Below are 24,226 nucleotides of genomic sequence, written 5' to 3'. Positions count from 1 at the left end.
AAAATTTATATTTTATATTGCACTGGGGTCTTGAACACTAAAGAAGCGTCGGCAAACTGAGCCTAACTCTGGGTTCTGGATGAGTTCAATGAAGAGATACACCTGCCGACTCTACAAAGCCATCATCAATGGAGTGCAGATCCTATGTGTTTATGGAGGAAATAAGCTCATCCTTCAAAAGTGGAGCAACGTAACTGCAACTAAGCAGACTGAATTGACTGCAGGTCAAAATGATGCATACAAATATTGACCAAATGGTTTTATTAAACGGTCAATATAAGCAGATATCTCAACGAAGAAACGCCCGTGTGTGTGTGTGAGTGAGTGAGTGAAAATATATACAGTATATGAGCAATTGTGAGGGGAAATTCTTAAGTCGAGATCCTCAGACATCAGCCTGCTAGAATCACTTGCTTCCATGTCTGAGGTTGAGGAGGAAAGGATGGCACATTTCTCCAGAGATGGCTCAGAGGGAGGAGACGGATCGGGAGAACCTCCGGGTTTGTTGAAGAGAACCTGCCGGACAGCCAGTTAAAAGATCAAGTCTTTTAAAGATGTATCCACTAGTTCTGGAACTAGGAACAGAAAACTTTAATGAACCACATATGGAGTCCATGCTAGTCTGCTCTGTAATCCAGATTGGACTACATGTATACTTGGTGTACAACCACCAAGGAGCTCAGAGCAGATCTCATCTGAGAGGCCATACATCTTCAAAACCCAAAGCAAGTCCAGTTGCCTACGATACAGCGTTGGTGGAACAGTAGGTGATGTGAATCATTGATTGTCTACCAGTTATTTACTAAACGACACATTTCTACAGATTTCAAAGATTCAGTTAAAAAAACAACCCATGACATATTCACATGGTATGGCGCTCCCAGCTGGAGAGATTCTGGTTGTGGCCACTAGGTGGCAGTGTTGGCTAGGCCATTCGTTTCCACAAGAAGTAGGTGAGGATGCTTGTGGTGAATGCCAGCAGTGTCCAGCAGCACACGCTCTTCACCTGGCTCTCCAACCCCTGCTTCTCTCCAAAGCGTGACACAAATCCACTCTGTCAGAAAGCAATAAAGAGATGAAAACGTCATATTAAATCATACATTTCAGAACACTGGACTGTGATAACAGGATGTCCTGTTGAATGGATACACCAATCGTTTTCGGGGAGTATCTTCGTTCCTGAATGCAGCAAGAGAGCGTTCACAAGGGATCGAGGAGAGAAAAGCTGTCTCTAAAGGAGCACATAGTCCAAACATCTGGTTTGTGTTGATTGACTTCTATGTTCGGATTCGGCATGTGGAAACCAATTGATTATCATTTCTTTGTTGTTGTTTTGCCAAAATTAGTAGAATCTGTTTCTCCAGGAGGCCCTGTGATAGACTGGCGTCCTGTCCAGGGTGTACCCTGCCTTCGCCCAATGACAGCTGGGATCGGCTCCAGCCCCCCCGCGACCCTGAATACAGGATAAGCGGTAGAAAATGGATGGATGGATGTTTCTCCAGGAGGTTGCAAGGAGAACAGACAAACAGGAATTCTTTGTGTGCAGCCTTGAGCTTCACAACTCTGGATTTGTCAAAATGAACAGTCATCAGAGCTGCATTTTAAAGTCAATTTCCTTATCACAACAAGCACAAGTATTGTCAATTCAGTGGTTTATAACCAGGCTCCATGAAAGATGCTACCAAGTTGCATTATGGGAAGTGTAGGATCCAGTGTTTTTGCATCTTGGCAAATACTAGAGACTAAAAGGACATCTCTGCCTTTGTTGCTGCAATTCAAACCGTTGGATCATGTCTGTGATATTTATGGATGTGCCGGAGTAAAACACTGCAGTGCCACAGGTTTTCACTGTTTGATACGATGGGGCCAGGTACTTACAAACCGAGTGTAATGGTTGTTTAACTGTAAATAAGACGTGGATGTAGTCATGGTGGCGTCACCCTTTGGTTTGTGGACTAGGGTTTTGGAGACTGCTGGATTTGACAAACACAAGCGGCAGAGCTTACTGGATTTGGATCCACCATTCTGGTTTGAAGCTGTTAACAGCTGTGGGTTCTTGTAGTGTTGGTTTCCTGTTTTATTTTTGTAGTCCTTCTGTCTTGTGTTGTCATGTGCTTTGCTTCCTGTCTTGGTTTCCCTCCTTTTTTCTGTCTCCCAGCTGTGTCTCATTGTCTCGTCAGCCTTGCCTCTTGTTCTCCCCAATCACCATAGCCTGCCCTTGTGTTTCCACACCTGTCTGTCGTTGTCCTAATCAGCCCTTTGTATTTAGTCCTTTCTGTCTTTGCTTGGTCGTCCTGTGTTATCCCGGATGTGTGTCAACTACCTGATCTGTCCTGCCTGTTTCTGGATTACGGTTTTCGGTCCATACCTCCTTGATTCCTAGTATACCTGTGACATAACAAAATGATTGTCATAATTCAAGGTAAACTTTACAGCTAAGCGTTAAAGTAATCTCTGTAGCTTATTATATTAGTTGAAACGCCATGGTAGCAACCTGTCAATCAAAGGGTAGCCACGTCCTGTAGCATAATCAGCATTATCGGCTATCTGAACCATAATGTACTTAATGAACATCATGTAGGCTCATTTTCTCATAGACTTCTCTACAATATGGAGGAGGTGGCCCCTGCTGGCCAGTAGACAGAATGCAGATTTGACCTTCAGGACTAGCATTGTATATCAGAACCAAAAGATGCCGCCTTGGATGTGTATGTTGTAAGTAGTGAAGGGAATCGGCTTATCTTACCCATCCTCCCTTGTCTCGTATCTCAGGGCAGATGACCCGCGCCACATAAGCCCCCACACTCTCCTTCAGCTGTGGCAGGACCACCACCATGTCCCTCTCATGGCAATGCAGAGCCATCTGGCCGGCCAGCACATACACGGACAGCACCGCGCTCCAGGCCAGGTCCCTGCGCCGATCCCCAGGGACAGGGGCAAAGAAGTGCTCGTCCAGGATGCTCAGAAGCATGGGGCAGGCTGTCTTCTCTGTCACATCCTGGAAGACACGAGGCCAGCGCCGGAAGAAGATGGGGAAGCGGGTGAGGAGCTCTTCTCCAGCATGGCGCAGTGCTGCAGTGCAGGCTGTAGGGGCAGGATCCATGATTCCATATGCCCCACCAGTGGTTACATAGTCAATGTAGTCATGGGCCATCAGAAAAGCTTCTCTCACCAGCGGGTCAGGACTGTTCAGGCCATGTCTGGCCCCCGGCACCTCCGACTGGCACATGGTTGCCTCTAATTGCAACTTCACTAATCGTCAAGATGGACTGTCAAGCTGTATCTAAGTCATATCAGCATGTCACGGCGGCATGGGGGTGCTGTAAATGGGAACATTTTTAAAATCACAGTTGAGAGAATACATGCAGACTGCAATGTCATTTGTAATAGTATTCTATCACAACTCACCTCCTCTTCACCATACTCTGATAAAAAGAAGCAGCCAGCAGGTGAAAGAGTGTTGGGATCCGCAGGAGTGGGTCTGTATGTGTTGCAGTCCGACTGGGTCACCCCGTCTCCTCGCTAAATATAGAGCCCTTGTCGGAAACTGACACTGACCACCAGCCTTGTATGCACAAACATGGCGACCCTGACACCACAGCTCTGTTCCAACATGAGAGGAAGAGCTCAACAGCACATTGGAGATTCAATCAGGCAGTATGTGATATTGATTGCTTATAGCATTCAGTCAGCATTGTGCATATGATGAATGCACAGGAATATGACTTCCCATGCTAAAATCTGCCTTTGTTTCATTGATTTCATTGTATTGCAAAGTGTTGTTGGAAATTCTTTTTAACAAAGTAGTCCAAAGCCTGTTTACCTTCCATGGGAATTACTTTTTGGTGCAGCCCAAGCAGAGAGAGGGCAGCAATAACTACTGGGAAGTAAATCAAAAATAAGTTCACATTTGGCCACATAACACAGGCACTCTGTCCTGTGTACTGGGAGGGCCGGTAGGTAGTAAACTCCATGTACTCTGACTTTACAGAGAACCAGCTGTCAGACATTGTAAATGTAATGAGAGAGAGAGAGAGAGAGAGCGAGAGAGAGCGAGAGAGCGAGAGAGAGAGAGAGAGAGAGAGAGAGAGCGAGCGCCCGCCCGCCCGCCCCTCTCCTCTCATGGGTTCTCCGGCTTCCTCCCAAAGACATGCAGGATGGACCTGTCTGTCTCTACGTGTTGGCCCTGTGATAGACTGGCGTCCTGTCCAGGTGTACCCTGCCTTAGCCCAATGACAGCTGGGATCGGCTCCAGCCCCCCGCGACCCTGAATACAGGACAAGCGGTAGACGATGGATGGATGGTTTTATTTGGGACACAAAATGCAAATCACAGTACAGAATTACAAGTGTTACCCTTTTCTTTTTTTAGGTCATTTAAACTCATGTGATTGGAAGTCTATTTTCCTTTTTTAATGTAAATTCTAACCTCGGAAATGAAATAATATTTGTGACCTGGATGTCCACATATAAGATAAGATAATCATTTATTCGTCCGACGTGGGACATTTACAGGGTTCCAGCAGTAAATGGGAGAGTTCAATAACAAGTAGCATCAGTTAAACAAGACTAGCACCTAGTACTAAGAAAGCTAGAATATGGCTGGACCGTGTGTGGTCGATGTGTTTAATTGCAGATCACATGACATGATTAAGTAACATTTGAGTAAAACTTTGTACTCATATCTTAAAGGTTGAGTAGGTGATTCTATTCAGAAACACTTTTTGATATATTAGTTGAAATCACTTTAACATACCGATAGCCATCAAGACATGAAATGCTCTGACATCAAATATTTTTTACAAAATATCATCTGTGGTCACTGTAAAAACCCTGTCCAATCAAAAAAGTCGGGCCAAAAATAATGAATTGGTCAGTCTGTCTGTCAATGTTTACTTCCTGATTATGCGCTCGAGCACTCGTTCTGGGGGATCGGCTTTGAACAGAGGTCTGAAGAAGGGGGGCGGTGATGTGTTCAAGGTCAAAGTTTCTGTGGTTTTTCCAAATGACCATCCAAGTTGTCCATTAAATAAATTACTTATCTACATAAGTAAAAGACTGACTGTACTGTTATCATGCAACAAATGAACACTTCCAACTTTTGGAGAAGCAAGCAAGAAGGAAGGTGCAAACACAGAAATTGGCATGCTGCCTTGAATGAAGTGAAGTAGGAATGGGCATAGCGTAAAGCCCAAGTTATGCTTCCGCGTTGACACAACGCAAGGGGGCTTAAGGCTCGGTTATGCTTCCGCGGAGTGATCACGCAATGGCCACGCAGTTGCTGGGAGACCGTGATGGTTCTGCGTTGGATTTACTTGTCGAAATGCAATTCAATGCCGCACCGGTAGAGGGCGCTATGTTTTTTGTAAAGACTGACGACCGACCGAGGCTCTTGACGTATATCGTTGTTAGCCTCGTTATAGCCTATTTGTTTACCTTCCGGCTTTAAACATCCACAATTTTTCAGTGTTTTATTTCTTTGTGCAAAAGCGACAAGGTGCAAACAATAAAAGTAGGCTATTAAAAGTTTAAATGGCGGTGTTTATGAGTGGAAACCAGAAAAGCGGTCTCCAGCGGATGTAGTTAGCGGACCAATCACAGCCAATGCCGCTGCGTTGGTGTTGCGTTGGTGTTGCGTCGCCTCGACGCGCGTCTAGGATTTTTGGGAGGTGCACGTCAGGCCCTTGCGTTGGACGTAAGGGGGGTCCGCAAGCCCCCTTGCGTTGTGTCGACGCGGAAGCATAACTTGGGCTTAACTTGGGCTTTACGTCCACCGCAAGGGCCTGACGTGCACCTCCCAAAAATCCTAGACGTGCGTCGAGGCGACGCAACACCAACGCAGCGGCATTGGCTGTGATTGGTCCGCTAACTACATCCGCTGGAGACCGCTTTTCCGGTTTCCACTCATAAACACCGCCATTTAAACTTTTAATAGGCTACTTTTATTGTTTGCACCTTGTTTTATTATTTGCACTTTGCACAAAGCAATAAAACACCAAGTTCTGAAAAATTGTGGATGTTTAAAGCCGGAAAGTAAACAAATAGGCTATAACGAGGCTAACGACGATACACTTTTTTGTAAAAATGGTCGCTCTTATATCATAGCATGTCCCAGTAGCTCGTCAGCTGTCAGTAATACTTTGTCTAATTCCCTGTTTTGGCCGCTAGGTGTAATTCCCTGTTTTGGCCGCTAGGTGTAATCACTGAGCCTCAGTCAGAGCGCGCGCACTGGTAAAGTACACATGCACACATTGCAGCGCGTTCACGAGAGATAGCTTGACAAACTTCCAGGGCAGCAGACACATTGGTTCGGAGAGGAAAAGTCAGCCTTCTTCAAATTGATCCGTTACCAAATCTAAAAAGGGACACTGGCCAGAGCCAGTAGCACCATGGACGACTTGGGTAAGTTGTGAAGGAGTTTACGGGTTTGTCCCTCAGTGAGGAGCGGGTAGCAGGGTGGAGGAGTCCTCGTTACGACGAGATCTAATGTTAAAAAGACACTTTCTGGGCCACTTTACTCTGGCCATGCTGGCTTTTTGACACCAGAAATGTCACTCCACAGTGTGGAGCAGTGAATGTTTGGTTTTACATTTGACATTAGCATCGTAGTAACTTAGCGGCTGGACTTTGTTAGCCTTTACCACCACCTCCATTTAAACTCACCCTCTCTGTAGTAACGGTGATATTGGTCAAACTAATACGCTTTCCTGCGCGTTTTCATTGAGGTGCTTTTTCGCTGTATGCGCCAAAAGGAGGAGATGTTTGGCTGGCATGTTGACACCGGGCTTCAACATTACCTCCTCAACTCCTGCCCCAGGCTGTTCGTTCCAGCTTTGAAGTGGTGAAGTCAACAGGCCTCCCATTTAGACACTACAGCACAATGTGAGCTCAACCGTGGCTTGGCTGGCTTAATGTATCTCCAGACTAATGGAGCAGACCACGGCTAGTGATACTGCAGTGTACTCACCATAAAGTTTCATTATTTCCAAATGGAAATCCTTCATACAGGAGACAGCTGCATTGGGACAATAGAGAAAGTGCTCTGTGTGTAAAATACTGTATGTGGTTGGACCTTAAAAGAAAGAAACACCCTAAAGAAACCGTCATCTCACTTTATCATGTCAACGCTACCGTCAACACTAAGGATGGGACGTTATAAGGGATAACAAACAAAGCACTAACAATAAGTTAATTGCGTAATTTTTTTATTATCAGGATAATCACAAACATGGCCATGAGTGATTTGAAAATGCTTGCTAGCATGGTAGAGAAGTGACATGACATTTTTAATGGTCAATGCCTCATCAATAGGAGGTAAAACCGTGTTTTACAGTATTCTTATTGTCCCTGACCCTGTTCATTACAGGCAGGTTTGATATATTACACTGGTGTGGCTGTGCCAGTATCTCTGTTAGGCATGGGACGATGTGAGGATTACATGTGACGGTTCCTGGCCAAAATCCGAACTATTCACAATATTATCCCGTTAATCATCAAGATAAGTTAAATGTCAAAACAAGGCACTAAAACACACTCGAGTCACTTAAAAAAATGTTTAAGAAAACATTTTTTATTGCACAACAGATAAGACACATTTGGTTTTATTTAACTATTTAGTGTAATATAATCCATCCATCCATTGTCTACCGCTTATCCTGAAATATAATCAAATAATATTAAATTAGATCATCAATCAAAGTATATCTGCATAATACATTAGAATAAAAAAATCATGCTTTATTTTTCACTTCTCTACCATGATTCCAACTAGACAGCGGTTTTGGGGAGAAGCTAGGTTTACTAGCAACTGGCCATGATTTTCTCTGTTTTTGAGGCATTGTCTTTTACTGAGAACTGTGAAATAGAGCTGAAACTAAATAATTACTTTTTTTTACTCAATCAAATGTTTAGTCGACAAAAAAATCTGAAAATAGCGCTAAAAGTGTCATCTTCAAATAGTTTGTTTTGCATGACCAATGGTCGATGTGACAGGGCTGAGAAAAGCAGCAGATTCTCTTTTCTAAAAGAAAGAATCTAAATTGTTGCTCATTATTTTTCTGTGAACTGATTAATCAGCGAATCCTTCCAACACTACTACTGCATGTTATCTGCCGTATATCAAACACCAGCATTGATGTTAATGACATATACTGAATATTTGTAGCCCCAATGCAGTCTATCAGCTCCATCTATTTTTTGTGCCTCATTAACCAGTTACAGCTTTGGTTCACCGGCTCTTGACCTTTGACATGGACCCTCTTAACTTCTAATTCAGGTTGTTATAGTTTTCACCAGCTGGTCAGTTTGCTATATTTACCTGGCTAATTCAAAATTAATCACTTGTTAAGCCCATAGTTAGATAGTTTTAATGTGGATAAAAATAATAAATACACTCACAATAGGTTTCTTAACAAAATGGAAAGTAATTCCTGTATGTTTGAGTGCCATTTTGAGAGTTTAAGCATATTTTGATGATTTATTGGGATAATTATTGTGAATCGCAATTATTATGCCCAGGATAATTGTGACATATCGTCCCATACCACGTCAGGTATCTGTAGGAGTGATCCCATTGTACTGATCTGATCATGATTTTGGGTTTGACTCAATCTGAGAATACAGGGCATTCGATGCTCTAGCTCTTATGGGCCAGTGAAACAGCTGTTTGTTTGTTGAAAGGGAGACGCAGTCTCATTGAAAGAGCGTGAACAGCAGGCTGATGGAGGGGGCGAGGCTGCTGAGGAATGTTGTATGTCTCTGTCGGGGTCCAAGGCCAAATACTCTCTGGGTCATGACTCACCTCCTACCACTATGCTCCACCCTGTGCATGCTGCCACCAGAGGGAGGCCTGTCAGTTAAGTAGGTCCTCAAAAAGTGTCCTGTAGTAATTGCAGAGACTATATCATTGTTAAACACATCTTGAGCTTTGAGGTCACAGAACCATGAAGTTGTCTTTCTCACTATGATTTATAGAAGAAGCCAAAAAATAAGCCTACTTCTCACTTGATTTATTATCTCAGTAAACATTTAAACATGTTTATGGGCTCAATCAATAGTTTCAAGTCTTCTTCAATCCATTCATTTAGTAAATTCTAGTCCCATGTAGAGTCGGACCATAAAGCAAGGTATGCTTTAGGGCGTGGCTTACTTGTGATTGACAGGTCGCTACTGCAGCCTTGCTGCCATCGCCACCATGCCACCAATAGAGACACAGACAGGTAACCAGTCTATCACAGGGCTGACATGTAGAGACAGACAGGTAACCAGTCTATCACAGGTCCTTGTGTTGAGGGTCAGCCTGGTCAAGCCTCACCGTCCTCACTGTGTCCTGCTCCTGTGTTTACTGTTTGTAGGGTTTGAAGCTAAGCTCCTCTCTCTGTGAGGGGTTGTGTGGGATTCAGCAGACTGATATCAGTGAAAAAATTGGATTAGTACAGACATGCATTAAGCTGGAGAGTGACAACTAAAGTGAGAATAGTGTGAAAGCATGAAAGTTTCCTTTTGCTTGTAAATTTGCACCGTTTATCAATTAATCAAATCCAGGGCTGTATTACTGACAGGGCCAAAGAACCAAAGGCCAGAACCAGTTTCCCAGTGGCAAAATATAGTGTTACTACTTTAAATAATGATTTAATACTATATGTACATAGTGCATTTGCTTAAATAAATGTGTATTAAGTCAAATTATAACCAAACTAATTTGGGGAACCCAGGGTGAGTCATGGCCCATTAGCAGGTTAATCCAGCCCAGATCAAATCAACACTTAAATCAGAAGTAGTGTTCTGAATCCGATTGTTGTCCTGCATCGACATCTGTGAATATTGTATCCTGTGATATTCTTTTCATCCGTATCTTATCTTTGGAAATTGGTATAAAGCAATGAAGCGATCGGGTTCCACTGATCGTTTTGGCTGAGGCGTAACTTCTCTAATTTGTATGTTTCCTCGTGTTTTTTAATATTTTCTGCACTAACAAAGAAGAATGTAATGTTCTTAATGTTTTCTTTTGCCCATCGAAACATCTCCATTGATGTCAGAATATGGTTTGCATCAGTGGCCTGCAGACTTGCTCGTGCTGCAAGTCGCTTGTCACAGGCGGGTCCCTTTCATCGGGGATAAGGGGTTAATTTGTCATTTTCAGGAAATGAATGGCCAGCAGTCTAAATATTTAATTGTTTGTCATCACTGAGCATAATACTAAATTATTTCTACTATTTTCATGCTTTATCATCACTAAATTCTCCCTGATCTACATTCCAGACTTCTGGAAAAAAAGTCAAAAATGGTGCATTTTGATGAATAAAATTCACATTAAGGAGCTTCATAGTCAAAGGTTTTATTTCATTAAAAGAAAGAACAAATATGTATCTTTATCTGGTATAAATCCCATTAGGATCATCAAGTGCCCACGTGGTCATTTGGGGGTCCAAATATGGGGTTCTAAAAGAGTCACCTCTGCCCGGGAGGGTTTTTAGACCCCCATAAAACCCCCACCAGTGGTACCATACCCTTCAAATTCATTTTGGCAAGAGCAAAGGTCCCACATATAACAAATAATCCTGTTTGGAATAAATGTGATCATTCATCGTGGTGCTAGGAGCACCCAAAAAGTGAAAAATAATTTTGGCCGTCAAAAAAAAATTGGACTTTGGTGACCCACCTCTCACCCAAACAGTAAGGAATGTTGATTCTGCCTGTGGAATTGTGAAGTACCCATACAATGAACTAACAGAGCAATTTTCAGCCTTCTATCACTACTAGAACAGAAGTAATGGGCCTCCAAAAATGCCAACAAATGAAATGCGAAATTCCAATGTGTCAAAAAGGGGTGTGGCACTTGAAATTCAAATGGACGCCACGGGCAAACCGTGTGAGATATTGACCTGAAACTTCAGATTCCTTTGTTTGGTAACATAAGGCATATTTTCACCGCTTTTCAGCAAAATCTGAGAGGTGTCATGTACATGGGTGGCTGACTTGGCACGGAATGACCCCATATGCCTTAGTCAACGTATTTGTGCGATATTCTTATGCTTAATTTTCAGCTGAAGCCAGTTTCCTTTTGTGCCTGGGGGATTACACCGACATGAAAATTATTATTTGTTCATTGCCCCCTGTTGCCTGCACCGTAGGCAGTGTTGCTAACCGTTACACCACAGAGTTGCTCTATGAAGCTGAAAATAAAGACTTATAACCCTTTTAGATCAATCGACTGTTTCATTCAGTTATACGCATTAAGTCGGGCCGTAAATGTCTGCCACGCCAACTGTCTCTACTTTGATGCAGTTACGTTGCTGTGCTTTCTAAGGATGAGCTCGTTTTCTACATAACTCACTCAGACACTCAGTAATATCTAATAATGCTCTCCCGGTTGCCATGGTGAATTGTAGTACCGGAGCTCCATTGATGATGGCTTTGTAGAGTCGGCAGGCACGCGCGTAACTCGGAGTTAACATACTCAGGGAGTTGACTGAACTAATTCAGAACTGCTGTTCTGGAACCGAAAACTCAGAGTTGTTTGACTCAGAGTTCAGGGTTAGGTTCAGAGTTGGTTGAGCCTGCTTTGTGGAACGGGCCCCGGCACGTCTGTGTGTTGTTAATCAACAACACAAAAGGGAGATCATGAAGGGAAGGCTCATGATCCTTCCCTTCTTTTTAAAATCAGGCTCTATTTTTCCATTATTATCTGCCATGATAGCAAGATAGACAGTGTTTTGTAGTTTGTGAGTCTATTCACAATTTCTATCGTCCCATCCCTAGTCTGTATAGGAGACAGCAACATTTTAAGTGTTAACAACAAGAAGATGTGTGCCTGTCAATCTTGCTATCATGGGAGATGATTTGAAAAAGAGAGCCTGATTTTAAAAAGTAGGGAAGGCTCATGTAATAAAAAAACTAGACTCAGACAATTTTACCATTTTAAAAAATGTACTTTTTTATTTATGCTTAAGATATTTTGATTATTTGTTTAAAAGGATGTTCACTTAAACAGATGTGTCCTATCTGTGATGCAATACAAATATTTATTTGTTTGTTTTAAAGGGATTCCAGTATGTTTTACTGCCATTTTTAAGAGTTTTAAGCATATGATGCATTATTAAATCTCAATTATTTTACCCAGGATAATCCTGACCTGACATTTTAATATCATCCCAAAAGACAAACTTCCCTTATTTTATATTTCCTTTCAGCTGAGCAAGTAAAACACTGAAGAGGAAACATAAAATAATGTGCAGTAGCCTACCACTGGTGTAACACTTAAGAAAAAACATGGATACCATTTATTGCTTGAACGCAGACAGGCTTCAAACGGTGTGCCTTACTCAGCTCTATTTTGCCGATACTGATAGCTATGTGGGCTGAAACCGACAGCAGCACCTGCTCAACACGTCTTTTGTGAACACACTCACTCTTATTCAGTTAGATTGAATGAAATGGTGCCAGTTGATAACCTTGCAGCCTTTATTCTCTGGGCAGAAGTAAAAGTTGCTTGTTGTAAAAGCATCGGGTCTTCAATGTTTACAGTGTTTGCACAGCATACTGAAACATCTTGGAAGTTCTGTGCCCCGGTGTGTCGGCAGCACAGTTAGTGTTACTAAAGCAGCTTTCATCACCCCATGAGAGCTGCAAGGTTAGTGCATACCACTCCTCACCAGTGGGCTCGCTTAGAGTTTCTGACGGTAAATCAGTCTTGTTCCTCAGCTCCACACCCATCCTGTTCTGGGTCTGGGGAAGAGAGAGCTGCATGGCTGACCTCATCACTTAGGCAACAGACCCTGCCCCACATCCTGAGGAAACAAGAGAAAAACAATGAGCAGTTGGCAGCTGGCAGCTGTGGGCTTTCAATGTGGGTGGGGGCTGTTGGTCATAATACGGCCTTTACTCTTCCTCCTGCCATGCGGTTTCCACACCTTCCCCGTCCCTGGCCTTGTAACTTGGCTCAGAGAGCAGTGCTTATTATTTTCCTAACCGGTCTGGGTAATGTAGTTGGGATCTGGGTCCCCTGCTGGATTCTTGTTACTTCAACTGGGACACACAAGGGCATGTTCAAATCTTCTTGTCTGTGAAAAGGCGAGGGATAACTTCTATTTTCTAAATTCTTTTGTCATTAAATTTCCAATCGTGTGCCGCAAAAGTAGTCTTTCATGTGGTCGGTACCGAATAGGGATGGGACAATAGAAGATTTTATTATCAGGATAATTGTGACTATTGCCACGAGTGGTTGTTGGTAGCTCGCTATCATGGTAGAGAAGTGAACAATAGAGCCTGATCTTTGCTGTAGACAAGCTTCATCCACTGATTAAATCTATGCTTTAGGCCTGATTGTGCTCTTCTATAAGTTTGCTACTAGTTTGGACCATGGCTTGGTGTTTTCAGTCAGTATTTTAAAGGACTTCCTCATCTCTCCCAATTACACAAAACCTTCTCAGTGTCACTGGCATATGGTCCTCACACATGCATGTGTCCTCAGTGACTGGGTGTCAGTCTTCAAACCTTCCCTGTCATCTGATTTACTGGTCTGTGGGGAAGTGCTTTTATTTTGGTCCAGTGTTCTCTAGCGAGGCGTGTCATCTTTCGTATATGGGTTTGCTGGTTATTTTTGGGTATGTTTGTTTTGAAGAAAACAGCCTGAAATGCTTCTGTCTTTCAGATGGTTTGCTATTACACTCATTCATCCTTTGTCTGTATGAGTCTGTGTGTCTTGTGTATAACGAACAGCTGTGTCTCAGAGTTAGAGCAGCTCGTCCTCTGATGGGAATATTGGCGGTATAATCTCCGGCTCTTCCAGTCCACACGTCGAAGAGTCCTTGGCCACGATACTGAACCCTAAACTGCTTGTGAAGGCTCAGCCATCTGGGCATGAATGTGTTCGATTAGATCCTGATGGGCAGGTGGTCACTTGAAGGCTTGAGTTGATTACTTGAGTTTTTTAAGATCAGACTAATTTGTTCACTTCTTTACCATGTTAGTGAGCTAGACAGCTTTTTCAAGTCACGTGTGGCGATATTCACGATTATCCTATAATGGAAAGTCACCATGATCAAGTTATTATGAGTATTATTGTTTTTAAATAATAAAATAAAAATGATAAAATCCTATATAGTCCTAGACCTAGTCCCTTGTATGGCAGCCTCTTCTGTCCATGTATGAATGTGTGTGTGAATGGGTGAATACTGACATGTATTGTACAGCGTGTTGAGCATAGACTGTAAAAAAGTGGACCAGTCATCATGATGTCACCCATTGGTTTGTCGAATCCTGTTTTGAAGCCTCGAGTTTGGCATTTTGTCCTTCTCAATCATGGATTTTATGAGTAAATGTTTTTACTACCAGTGAACGGATGTGACTCTATTTAAACTTTGGATATGTGGTAGGGATAATAGCGATTCCATGGTAGCGACCTGTCGATCACAAGGTAGCCAAGCTGTAAAGCAAGCCCCACTTTATGGACTATTTGATTCTAAATGGGACCATAATTTACTAAATGAACAATATGCTGTATTGATAAATCAAGTGAGAAGTAGGGTCATTTTCTCATAGACATCCATGCAATCACACTTCTTTTTGCAACCAGAGATGCCACCTGATGGCCAGCAGAGAGAATGCAAGTTTAGGGCACTTTAACTTTGACTTCACTTTTCAGGACGAGATGTTTCCACCTGGATTTGAGTGGTCGGAAGACTAGAAGGCCCTATATAAATGCAGGGCCATTTACCGCCAGTAGGGGTGGGTAAAAATATCGATTCAGCAATGCATTGCGATTCCCCGCAATTCAATATCGATTCAGCAATCTTCTGAACCGATTCAAGCCCCTGGCCAGTGGGGGCGCTGTGACCGACACCCTCGTGTGATTCGCGCTGTACGGACGGGGGCCGCACTAGACCAAACCATTACAATATGGCGACCGGAGTGAGTACACACCGGCCGTGGAAGCGCCGCGAATAGGCGCGTAGCGGAGCCCGCTTCCTTTCGGCGCCCCTGTTAAGCTATGGTGTCGTTCACACCAGACACGGAGCGCCGCAAATAGGCGCGGCCGTCCCGCGCCGTGAAGCGATCGTTCCGGCGTCTGCTCTATTTTTTGCGCGTCTCGCGAGCGAACGCGTCAGTTCTGGCAGTAAATCACACAGTAGCTGTGTCCCAATTCAGGGTCTGCAGCCACAGCTAAAGAAACACGAGACAATCTGGCCAATTTTCAAAATAAAAGCAATTTTCAAAATAAAATACCGCGATTGACAAATGCGATCATAGTTGTGTATCTCAACTCGCACTGGGAAACAGGAAGAGAAAATACATTTAATAAATGAGTGAAGAGTAGATAAACAAATATGTGCATTTCAACGGTATATCTGCACTACTACTGTCTACTACCATAGCTTCCGCGGCGGTTACATGCACTGTAGTTCAGTGTTTAAGTAGTGTCCTGTTTTATCATGCTATGAGTTATACCACGGCTGTTCATAAGGCATGAAACTAAATAAATTATTTGAAAAAATGATCTGGTACTCTTACTTGTGTATTTCTACTTGAAACTGAATCGATATCAAAGCATTTCAATCAATATCGAATCGAATCGATATTGAATCGAATCGTGACCCAACGAATCGAAATCGAATCGAATCGTGAGATTCTAAACAATACCCAGCCCTAACCGCCAGTGAGGTGTAACGGTTATTTAACTATTTCTCTCTTGGTCCATCAATGAATTTGCTGTTGGTCCATGTCCTCTCATTCACTCACATTCTCTGTGTGTAGTCGGTCCCTGGTTTCTCCAGCCTCCACTGCCTGTCACACTGGTATCTCATCCACCACCCCTCTCCCTGACCCCTGTCTGTCTAGATTGATATAAATATAGTGTTGAGTTTGCATGATGGGGTAGGGTTTCACTGTGGGGCTGCGGCCACTTCTGCTCTCTTGCTTCCTGGCTATAAACAGGTGACTGTGGCATTCACTGTTGCCCACATGTTAATACAAAAGATTAGACGGCCCTGGATACTCCCTGCACTGTGCTCCACACACTGGAAATGGACAGTAAAACATTGACATCTCCCTTATCCTGGAATTCAAAGCATTTTGACCCCCCCGTGTCTCCACCTGAGTGCTTTCCTTCTCACAGGAGGATGCAGGAATGTGTGGAATTCCCCATGCACCTTCACTCCATCTGATAAACTGTGTGTGTGTGTGTGTGGTGTGTGGTGTGTGGTGTGTGTGTGTGGTGTGTGTGTGTGTGTGTGTGTGTGTGTGGTGTGTGTGTGTGGTGTGTGTGTGTGTGTGTGGGCAGACAGGACTGTACATGTACCCACTACCACAGGAATGTGTATAATATCCACATAACTTGAGTTGTTGTTAAACGTAGGGAGATTAGCTGCCACAGTGTGACCACAGATGGTTTCCCTGACAGTGAGCCACTGTTATGTATATAACAGTAATCGTTTGACTGACGTTTGATGAATTCAGCTAGTAGTATTAGGCCCAGTCATGTCCTGTTTGATGACCACTTCATTCCTCCAGACCTTGCACAATGGACTATTGAGTCAGGAAGCAGAATTGGACTTTGTCCTTTGGCTCTTACCCCCTGTCTGAAATGGAAAAGATTAGCCTGTTACTTGGCTTTCAGTGAACGTTTGGATTCTTAATGCTTCTCACTCTTCATGGACCGGACTTTCAAAGGCTTGCTGTCCATCTCCATGCCAGATTCAATGCTCCTCACGCTTTCCTCAGAGGAAAAGAGTGAAGCAAGACCATTTCAGTAGCATCTTCAGTCACTATCCTTTATGACCTGCATTAAATGATATCAACGAGATTAGGGATGGGATGACATAGGTTTTTATCATAGATCATGACAAAAAACACTCACAATAAGTTGATCGTGTTGAATGGGTTAGGGTTAGGGTTAGATTATTGGGATAATCGTAAATATCATCGCAAGGCACTTGAAACAGCTGTCCAACGTACTATCATGGTAGAGAAGTGAAAAAAGAGCTTGATTTTAGAAATACAGGATACAATTATACATTTTCAAATGTATTTATCCTTTATGCAAGGAGACCTTATGCTTTCTGGTCATCTTATTTAAGATGATTTGATTGTTTTGGCTTGTTTAAAAAGGATCTTCACTAAAACTGACAATAAAAATGTATAGCAATAACATAAATAAATAATATAAAGTAGGGATGGGACGATATAACTTTGATCATGGATCTCAAGAAAAACAGTCACAATAAGTTGATCGTGGTGAATTTTCCATGATTAGGAACTGTAAACATCGTCACGAGTGAACTGAAGAAGCTGTCTAGCTCACTCTCCTGGCAGAGAAGTGATGCATGGAGCCTGATTTAAAAAATACAGGATACATACATGTGTTTATACTTTATTTATGCAGGGAGACTTTCTGATTTATGATCATCTTATTTAAGGTTATTTGATAGTTAAAAAGAAGAGACAGTTTTGGGTCTTAACTGTAATGCAATAGAAGTATCTGTGATTATAGTGACCATGTGGACTGCAATGAAAAAGAACACGTTTTTTTAAAATATTTTTATGTTTTAATGTATAAAAAACAAAATTACTTTTTCTCAATTTCCTACAGCCCAATGTGACACCTTCGTTTTGTTCGACCAGAAGTCTAAAGCGCCAAGATATTCAGTTTACTATCAAAAAAGACAAAAACTGCAGCAAATCCTATTGTTGGAATAGGCATGGAATGATAAAAACATTTCATGTCATGATTATCCTGAAAATCAATCAAAATATGCTTATAATTCTTAAAATGGCAGTGAAACATGCTGGAAGCGCTCTAAATTTAATTAAGAAACACATGTTTATTGTCACAGATAAGATACACATCTTTTTCTGAACATCCTTAATAGTGATAAACAATAAAATTATGTTAAATTATAAGGTCTTCCCGAAGAAATAAAGGATGAATTATATCATAAAAAATTGGATGCTGTGGCGCCAGGGGTTGAAATTAAGCTGTTTTACTCGCCAAATGCGAGTAATTTTTGTATTTGTCGAGTAATTTATGAAGACCACTCGCCACTCTTGCGAGTAATCTAAAAAAATAAAAGCCCATCATATCTTTCTTGTGTAGAAGCTTTTAATGTGAAGCAGCAAAAACAGGAAGTTGTGTGTTTTGATCAGCAACTTAACACGTCTCCCGTCAGTTCTGGGATGGACGCCTCTCATTGGCGGTTAGGTGTAGGCATGAGGAGTGAGGAATCAGGGTAAGCCAATCAGAGGCAGAGTAAGGCGGGCTATCCCAGATGATCCCGCGAAAATCAACACCACTTCCCACACTTGTTCATTCATACTTTGTAGACCTTTTTACCGCAGCCTATAAACAATTTTTTCCCGATTTAGCTACTCCATTATGTGGATATTTCTTGTGGGGGGGCAGCCCCCAAGAAAAAAAACGAGGACGGAGGAAGAATCGACCGACAGCGTCTCAGCGCCCACCTCGTCTCAGTCAAAACCGGCGAAATATTATGTTCGGAAATTTAATGAGAAGTGGCGCTACACGGTGTCGGGTGAGGCAAGAACTCTCTGACTCCGACAGAGATTGAAGTGTGTTACAAATGAAATGAAAAATGTTTCTGTATATATACTGCTAATAAATATTGTGAAGAAAAGAGACTGCGATTACTATGATTGAAAATCAATTTAGACAGACATACGAAAAAGTAATTCTAACAAATGGCAATTTAATATTTTTGTCTGGTAAAAAATCTGTTTGTCTAGTAAAAATTTTCATCTACTCGCCAGTTGTCTGGTAAGCCAAAAAGTTCTGTTCCGCAGTCTGAACAGCCAGGTCGCATTTAATGCGACTTTGACGTCATTCTGACCCGCGCTGCACTGTTTTGTAAATGAATGACAAATAAAGTTGATTGAAAAGCGGGCGGGAGCCAAAACAAACATGGAGGACAGCAGCGAAGCAAATTTGCCGGCTGCCGCCACACACTGTTTTTAGCATGAAGCCATACAGTCCCACGTTACCGGTTGCCGTTGCCATGTTCGCTTCCGTAAACACCGCTGTGGCGTGATGTCATCAATGATCAACTGCGCATGCGGGTCACTTCAGGAGCGTGAGCTGTTCACACAGCAATCCGTAGACAGGCCGCATTTAAAGAGGTAATGTGAACAGCCAAACAAAAAAATCGGATTTGAGCCATAAATCGGAATTGTGCATTAAGACCTGCGGTGTGAACGTAGCCTAAGCCTCAAAAACATCTTTAAAAAAAATAAATAAAATTGGATGCTGTAATTTTTATATCAGGTTCTATTTCCACTTAGTGAGCTAGACAACTTTGTTAACACCTAACAAAGTGTCCAACTACAGAGTGTTGTTGTGCCTGCTTAAAATGACTACGCAGTTAGTTGATGATTTAAAATAGATGCAGATACATTTTGTATGTAGCAACTGGGACATTATTTGACTAATTGTTTCAGCTCTAGTCCATATCTTATCCATGTCCTATAGGTTGGACAGCTACCAATCTGCATTCATGTCAGGGACACTGAGAATAAAGGGCTGAAAGCAACAAAACCCCAAAACACAACCAACCCATAGGAACAAACTGTAGGCCTCACTATTTGTTTCCCACCACGGAATGAATATGGGCATAATGCATAGACATAGTAGTTGAAAGGATGCATCTAGCTGTAATAATGTCTCCTGTGGACATGGACTCTTGGGTTCGTGAGTACCAGATGTGTAGTATCAGCAGGTGGGAGGGGGGAATAATGAGCCCAGAGACACTTTTATAGTGTAACCCTCACAAACTTGGCTCGGTCTGTTTTGGAAGGCTTCAGGCAGTATGGCCGCCAAGGCCACAAAGAACTTTCTAGGAATACATTTCCATAATTAGTCTTTCTTCAGGCAGCTCTTTAAATCTTCTAAGCTACAGGAGAAATGTAAATATAAATCCTACACTGTATTTTATATGATTCCCCTTTGTCCCAAAGCCAGCAGTGGTATTTTTCTGTGCGGAGGCTTTTTCCTCTGAGTGACAAAGTCAACTCCAGTAAGACCCCGTTCAGCATGTCAGCACCAGGTGCAGATTATTTTGAGCTGGTCATGATATTTCAGCACATTTGCACAGACATGGGCTACACACTGAGCTTCCCGCTTTAAATAGGCTTGTGCTCCCATGCGCAATTTAACATAACAGACATAATTCTGACTTATGTAAAGTAACAATCCTATTTGTAAATGCAGATTTGATGCTGAGAACTGATTTGGGAGATTTCCAGTGCTTGTTATTGAGAAAAGGTGCACTGAAAGGTTATAGTTATTGAAAGTATAGCGTCACCATCAGCTCGCCCCCCGGTAGACTTGCAACACGCTATCACTCCTTGTTGCTCATACTGTCTTTGTCTATACCGCTGTCTGCTTCACACATTCTCTCTCTCTCTCTCTCTCTCTCTCTCTCTCTCTCTCTCTCTCTCTCTCACTCTCTCTCTCTCTCTCTCTCTCTCACTCACTCACTCACTCACTCACTCACTCACTCACTCACTCACTCACTCACTCACTCACTCTCTCACACACACACACACACACACACACACACACACACACACACACACGATCCTGCCTGGAAGATAGGTGGAAACAATTATGTGAGTATAGTTACTGGATTTTTGTTTTTTGTATTCCTGGAGTATGTTGTCGTTTCATTATAAGATTGCATTGTGAAGGCTCTGTTTTTAGATATTTTAATGTTGACACAGACAAAGAAGAAATGTATCCAGTCTATTCCATGCCTGGGGGATATTCCTGTATGTTTTTCATGGTCACTTGATTGTGGATGGTAGCAGCCAGCGTCGGCCATTTTCACTGCAGGGGAAGCAGCTTTATGAGTATTCAGTGGGGTTTCAGTTAGACTTGATCCAAGTCTCTATGGACTGTTGAGCGTCAGCTTTTAAGTTCTAAGTAAAATAGTTACTTTGGAGCAGGAATAATGTAAACTTAGAATAATGGAGTAATTGGAGAAGTAGGATGAATTAGATTAGAAAAAATGCCTACAAGTAAGCTACACTCTTATTTTTCAAACTATCAAGAACTACATTATTTTATTTGTAGACTTGTATAGTTTATAACTCCAGGTCAGGACAGGAAATGAAAATTCATACATGAACAGATTTAAAGTTCCGAGAGACGCTTATTTTAGATGATATTATCGAAGGCTGGTTAGTGATCTGACCTTCTGGTTAGCTGGGCGTTTTTTGACCCTGCTCCTCTGAATTGATACGTTTGAAAAGTGCAGCGATTCCTCCAAACAGACTAACTGTCCTGAGCCTCTGGAGTGTGACAGTGTGCGGCTGGTGATTGCGTCTATTCTGGACCGGCTGAGAATGGATGGATTGTGTGATGTAAGAGTCTATTTTTCCCCAGTGTTCCAGTGAACACTCTGCAGGCAACGAGGTGAACACTGCACCCCCGCGACCCTTGACTGGATTCAGAAACATTTACTGCGTCTTTGTTCTTATCCGTCTGTTTGTACAAGTTCACACTGTTTCTCATAAAACTGAGACTAAATTGAAGACGCGTGGTGCATACTTACAGAGGTATATGAAGCAGGGTTGTATTTATAGAGTGGGCTGTTGGGGACTTCAGCGGGATGTCTTATGAAACTAATGGATTTAGGTATGAAGGTGGGCTCAGTTATGCACTGTTCCATGTTGTGATGGTGATGGGGCCCAACTATTCTCTGGAATGAGCAGGTTTCATGATGCCCAGGGCGTCATGAAACCTACGACCGCCACTGGTTACACTTAATGGCAAAAATTGCACTGGTCTGTTGGATTTGGTTGAACAAAAATAAACAATATTTTGTTGCTTAAACTTATGTATTCAGTCATTATTCAATGGTATACTAAAAATCCACGTGAGAAAAATTACTTCTCACTGTTCTCAGGTAAAATATTTATATGTGATTAAAATGCGATTTATTTCGATTAATTAATTACAAAGCCTCTAATTAATTAGATTAATTTTTTTAATCGAGTCCCGGCCCTAGTTTAAACATATTTAACAACATATTACCGACACAAAAATAAGTAAATGAACTAATGGCCAAGACCGCAGACCTTGGCCTCTCTCTCTCTCTCTCTCTCTCTCTCTCTCTCTCTCTCTCTCTCTCTCTCTCTCTCTCTCTCCCTCCCTCTCTCTATCTCTCCCTGTAGCACTCTATAATGTAATAATTTCCTGAAAATGTAAATTTGCACTTAACTCGATCGAAAATGTAATAAAACCCAATAAAGTAATAACTTCACCAATAATGTAATAAAATATCCTGACTGATATTGTAATAACATTTTTACCGATAATGTAATACCTTATTACATTATTGGGAATTTATTACATTTTCAGGAGGGTCTTTTTTTTTTTTCAAAACTGATAATGTAATACTTGACAGATAATGTAATATATATGATCATTTTCAGTCCAGAGTTCTACATTTTGTGTTTTAAGAATCTAAGAATGTTATGTACACTGGATTTGAAACAACAGAATGACTATTAAATTGCAGACCTTGAGTACCATACAGCCATATGCATACAGCCATATGCATATGTGCAAATACTCAGGGACATGCAACTACATCCTGGTCCTACTGAGTGGGTGATGGACTTCCCTCCTGAGACCAGAATTCCAGCTCAGATATAAGCTTCTGAGCAGCACTGGAGACCCCAGGTAACTCCCTAAACGTACCTCTTCACTTCACAGATTTCCAACAAATCACTACCTCATGAAAACAACCACGAACCAACAAAACAACTTTCAGGAACACTTCATTTGAAGAGAGTATACATAAGCATTCATAACACCTCCACTCATAAATGGTTATTATATCACTTTCATTGTCAAACTGACATCTTACTCTATGTCAAGTGACATAGTGGTCAGCTGACATACTGTCATACTTATAGTATATTATGAGATTTACCTGTATAAATAAAGATTAAATCAAAATGACAGAACTTCATGACAACTGACATGGTTATTTTTCAAACTCCTTTTTGGGGTTTATACAGGGTTTATGAAGTTGAATGTTATTTTTTAGTGGTGAAAGTAATTGTCTAAAGCACTGGTTCTCAAACTGTGGTAGGCCTACTAGTACCACTGGTGGTACTCAAACTCTCTCTGGTGGTACTTGAAGGAATCTCTAAAATAAAAAAAGGAAAAATGAATTACTAAATTAATATAATACTAAGAAAATACTTATCCTTTTAAGATCCTTGAAATGTAATTTAAAATAAGTTTAGCATTTCCTGTCATATATTTGTTTCAATATCAGCCTGTTACGTAGCCACGGTCATGAGTTACGAGCTAAACTGTGATGGCAGGATAGTAAGCAGAGGTAAAATGATTGGTTTGAAAACACTGACATGTCAGTTCTGATGCTTCCCCTTCATACAGCGTGGCTGTGGCTGAAGACAGTCAACAGTAAATAATCTTCTGATTAGGAACAAACCTTCCTGTCTGTAGCTGAATATTGTCGGCCTACGCTGCTGTATTTGAACATTGGTCTTAGTGGTGGGACTGGAGAGAGCCTGATATTTACTGAGGTGGTACTTCATGTACAAAGTTTGAGAACCACTGGTCTAAAGGTCTTATGTCCATTTAAATCCTGTTTTATTGATTCGACGTCATTTCTGCAATACTATCTGCTGATGTCAGTAACATGTTTATATCAGATTTTCCATTATACAGTCACTAGTTTTGTTATAAAAATGATGTTTTTGATGTGTAAATTAATCTCGGACACTGGCATCCTGGCCACTAGAGGGCCTGCAAGGGAGCACACGATAAGGGTCTCATTCAGTGGTGGCTAGCTGAAAATATGTCCAGCAGCATTGAAGCTTTCTCCCTTTATATGATCACTTGGTAAGGGATTATGCAATGTATCAGCAGCAATATCTTCGGATTTCTGTAGAATACCAGAAAAAGTTTGATAATGGTAGGGTAGTGGTAGGCTTTAGACTAGTTTTTATTGACGATGTGGCTACATACTAGTTCTTACTGATGCTAACTTTTTGACACTTTAGCCAAGGCTTGGTTACTTCTTAGCTAGCGAAGTGAATAGCTTAAGATGTCTATCAGAAAATAGTTAAATAGAATATTATGATAAAGTGGTAGGCCACAGGCTAGGTTTTTGTTATTGACCACATGTTGCATATTAATTAGAAGTTAATTAAAGGTTGAATATGGAGAATGTTTATTAAAA

The 24,226-nt window shown here is 41.8% G+C and overlaps 2 protein-coding genes across 2 annotated transcripts in view; one reads left to right on the top strand and one right to left on the bottom strand.

Moving 5' to 3' along the window:
• Positions 1–482: 482 nt before the first annotated feature.
• On the bottom strand, positions 483–3,514 carry bcl2l16 (BCL2 like 16). Its single transcript, XM_084024760.1, has 3 exons — positions 3,409–3,514; positions 2,747–3,320; positions 483–1,054 (listed from the first exon to the last, which is right to left on the bottom strand). Exons 2-3 carry the CDS (start codon positions 3,227–3,229, stop codon positions 926–928), a joined length of 612 nt encoding a protein of 203 aa, XP_083880886.1. The 5' UTR covers positions 3,230–3,320; positions 3,409–3,514; the 3' UTR covers positions 483–925.
• A 2,750-nt stretch (positions 3,515–6,264) lies between these two features.
• LOC311022654 (paxillin-like) overlaps positions 6,265–24,226 on the top strand; it is a 30,721-nt gene continuing 12,759 nt past the window's right edge. The window contains exon 1 of the mRNA XM_084024113.1: positions 6,265–6,401. Coding sequence (XP_083880239.1) covers positions 6,389–6,401 — 13 coding nt within the window. The 5' untranslated portion in view covers positions 6,265–6,388. The remainder of the gene's footprint in view (positions 6,402–24,226) is intronic.

The sequence above is a fragment of the Eutrigla gurnardus genome, assembly GCF_963514095.1.
Source record: "Eutrigla gurnardus genome assembly, chromosome: 13".
NCBI classification, from domain to species: Eukaryota; Metazoa; Chordata; class Actinopteri; order Perciformes; family Triglidae; genus Eutrigla; species Eutrigla gurnardus.
The sequence above is the reverse complement of the archived record's forward strand: the minus strand, read 5'-3'. Positions and strand labels throughout refer to the sequence as shown.